The 3,510-nt window shown below is 35.6% G+C and overlaps 1 protein-coding gene across 2 annotated transcripts in view; it reads right to left on the bottom strand.

The window, feature by feature from the left end:
• Nucleotides 1-3,510, bottom strand: part of prkcq (protein kinase C, theta) — a 44,402-nt gene that overhangs the window by 11,251 nt on the left and 29,641 nt on the right. For both annotated transcript variants that reach the window (XM_014018234.1, XM_014018235.1), the window contains 2 exons: nt 3,212-3,411; nt 2,277-2,337 (listed from right to left, as the gene is read on the bottom strand). In XM_014018234.1, coding sequence (XP_013873688.1) covers nt 2,277-2,337; nt 3,212-3,411 — 261 coding nt within the window. The remainder of the gene's footprint in view (nt 1-2,276; nt 2,338-3,211; nt 3,412-3,510) is intronic.

Here is a 3,510-nt window from a genome sequence, read left to right as displayed (position 1 = left end):
GTTCAAGGGGTATGAATACTTTTGCAAACCACTGTATGTATTAGCTTGGTGCTAGCGCGACAAACAAGCTAAACTGAGGTCCTCCATCTATATTTTCAATTGCAGGCTGAGTCATTTCTACCTTCTTCTCTCTGTCAACGGTTTCATGAGTCGATCATCAGATATTGTCCAAGATTAACCTTCAGGGTGGATATAGCTCGCTAGCAGCCTCGCACCGAGGACCTACCCACGTCATCATTTACCCAGAATGCTTTGCGTGTAAATAAAATGGCCCCGTTCATGTAGTATATTTTAAACTTTTTAGTTTAAAAATTATAAAAACTAAACATCCTACAGTATTTTTACAGTCTTTATTTTACAGTTAAACTATATGTTCATTAAATAAAGTCTAACGTTACAATTAATCGGGGATCCCTTTAAATATTGATATCGTGGTAATTTATCACAATTTAATGTGTTCAAGTCTAGAGTCTGGCCTTGATCCTGTATATACTGCCAAGTAAAACAACTTAGAAACTAAAATTACTTGTTAAAATGGTAAATGGTCTGAACTTTTATAGCACTAATGTGGTTTCACCTCATTAAATAAGTTTGGTTTGCGCTGTCTCTTTCAGTTTTTAAGCATGTTGTGTAAAATAACCCATCTCAGTTTTAAGACCCRAGGGCAGCAGAAGGGTTAAGTATGTTGTTTTTACACATTTTAATCATTATTCTTATTTATTTTCATTTTTGTGACATAAAGCTGTTCATCCTTGTAACAAGGATGATGTTAATCTTTACTTTGCTGAATAACAGTGAACCTGAAACATGTTCAGTTTCTCTTCAAGCCTCGTATTTATTATAAACTCTAAAGTATTTCGTCTGACTGCTGCTGAGCTGTGTAAAACACAGCGGGCCTATGCTGTGTAGCGCCGATAAAACTTGAGGAGTCAAAATAAAAGCTGACAATTCCATTATTAAATCATCATATCATGAGAATTACAATAAGAAAGAAGAAATAGAAACAAATAATAAATCTGGATTTGTGCAGTTTTCTTATTAAAGCACTAAGTATTGAGAAACCTAATTTCTTTTTAAGTGTGATTCACAGGAGCCCGACTCCCTTGTACATCATTAGTAGTTTTTCACACTTTTATGAAATCTTTTGAATTAATATTTTGGATCTTGTCTGTTTTTTCGTCTCAGCATATTGGATGCTCAAAAGAAAATCAACAACAACAAATAAAAACTGCGATAGCTAAAGAGTTTTTCACAAAACTATAGGAGCAGAATTTAAGTACAGCTAAGAAAAAACATGACTCCAATGTTACGTTTACATTAATTAGACTATCACTACTTACATCTGCTCCAAAAACATTAGTGCTACCTGAATATTAACACTTCCAACACATTACAGAAACACAATGTGTTTGTTTTTGCCAAGTTGTACTGTAAACATTTGTTTGTGGGAGGAAGTCTTTCTGTTTCGCCCTGACAGAGCTCGTCTCTGTGCCACCTGTTGTTCCCAGCACTGATTCAGCTAAACATAGATTGTTTCTTCTTTTAGTTCTCTGTGACTTTTCAGGCCTTTGGCTTGACGTTAATGTCAGGAAAGCAGTAGTGAAAAAACAAAACAAAACAAAGCACTCAAATGAGCGGTCACAGTGCTGCAGAGCAGCAGGTGGCAGAAGGTCAAAGGTCCTATGAAAAAACAGGAGTGTAATTACGAGTCAAAGAGTTCAACTGAAGCAGGTCTGGGTGCAGCTGAAGAATTATTTGTATGGATTATTTTGGGTTTAGTCTTAATTACTGTATTTAACCATTTGGAATGATATCAGTGGAGTATTTTGTGTTTTGCAAATTCTATTAAAATTGCAAAAACGCAAACAACAAAAAAAGTGTAAGAGAATCCGATGATGTACAATAAATGAGTCTTGGCAACCATTATATTATATTTTTACCCATAGTTTTTTTTTATTTTCTTACAGTTAAGACCAATTGTGCTACTGTCAATTTATTTTTATTAGTGAAAGTTTATTTAAGATCTTGACAAAAATGAAATATGAGATRAAACATGATGCAAAGAGTAGGGATGTTAAGATTCACTCAAGCCCTGGTTCTATTCGATTATCCATTTAAGTCAACAATTACAATTGTTTTTGATTTTATTTTCCATCCATCCATCCATCCATCCATCCATCCATCCATCCATCCATCCATCCATCCATCCATCCATCCATCCATCCATCCATCCATCCATATTGTTTGACATAATTAATAATAACAAAGACACTCACCACTTTTCTCCAAATAGTATCTGGCTTCCATCAACAGGCGACCCTGTGGCTTCATCTCCAACTGTGATAAAATGAAACAAAACGTAAACATGAAATAAACATTATACTTCAGGGCAGAACTCTRTCATAAAATTATATGTAGATTCAGACGAATGAAGATGAACAAGCTTAGTGTGATGCACTGAGACAGACTCACTGTCTACCAAGATAAGCAGGTCGGAGAGATATATTTGATTTAAATCATCTGTTTACTGTGTTTGTTTGTTTGATTCTCAGGAAGAAAAGACAGTTGGCACAAAGCTGCTGATGTAACTCAAGTCATTCTTTCCACAGAAATGACAATCTCCACTGCACTGGAAGTCATTTATTTGTTTATTGGCTTAAATTTGTTTAWATGTAATTAGGCTGAACATTGATTTCATGATATACCAAGAAAGATATGAAGATATAAAAAGAAAGATACAAGCTCTTTCATGTACTTTAACACATCAGAGCAGTTCTCTCTGTCCCTGAATGTGCTTTTACTTCATCAGAAAGATTTAATAATTGATTGCAAAAAAAAAGAGAAACAGGAATTAAATACGATTATAACCATCACGAAAGAGGAAAATACATTACCAGGTTTTATTTTCACTAAATTGGCTGCGTGTGTTGCTTACAAAAACAAATATTATTATTCTTAATGATCATCTTTTTAAGCCATTCTTTGCCTGTGATTTTTGCYTTCAGCCTACTGTACATATTAAGGGTGTTCGTACTGAACTGTCAAAGCACAGATGTTTTACCTTGAAGTACACAACAAAAACATGAACAGTGAGTTATTTTTCTTATGTAAAAGTAGATTTACCCCTTTTACTAATTTAACCTTTTGCCCCCAAAGTGAGCTATCTRAAATATAAAACCCGAGGACAAACTCTCAGTTCTGCTGCACTAACCCAAATCTCCAGTTTGCCGTTCTCCTTCTTGCATCGTGTTGCGAGAGAGTCCAAAGCCACTGTGGCCTCTGATTTGAGCTCTGCCGTTCGGTCCTTCACCATAATGTGCATGATGCGCCCGCGGTGGACATGGGCGTCGAATGTGGTGCTCCACGGTGGGTACATGGTGGGCTTCTTCTGCTTGTACACCTGACCCTTCTCTGTAAAGGCAACAGGAAATTAGTCTTATGAGCAGGGCTGTTCTGAGGTGTTTTCTAAACAAAACTGAAGTTCAACTGTAATATTGTCCAGATTTTATA

This window comes from Austrofundulus limnaeus, unplaced genomic scaffold, assembly GCF_001266775.1.
Source record: "Austrofundulus limnaeus strain Quisiro unplaced genomic scaffold, Austrofundulus_limnaeus-1.0 Scaffold187, whole genome shotgun sequence".
NCBI classification, from domain to species: Eukaryota; Metazoa; Chordata; class Actinopteri; order Cyprinodontiformes; family Rivulidae; genus Austrofundulus; species Austrofundulus limnaeus.
This window is presented reverse-complemented; position numbering and strand designations above follow the sequence as displayed.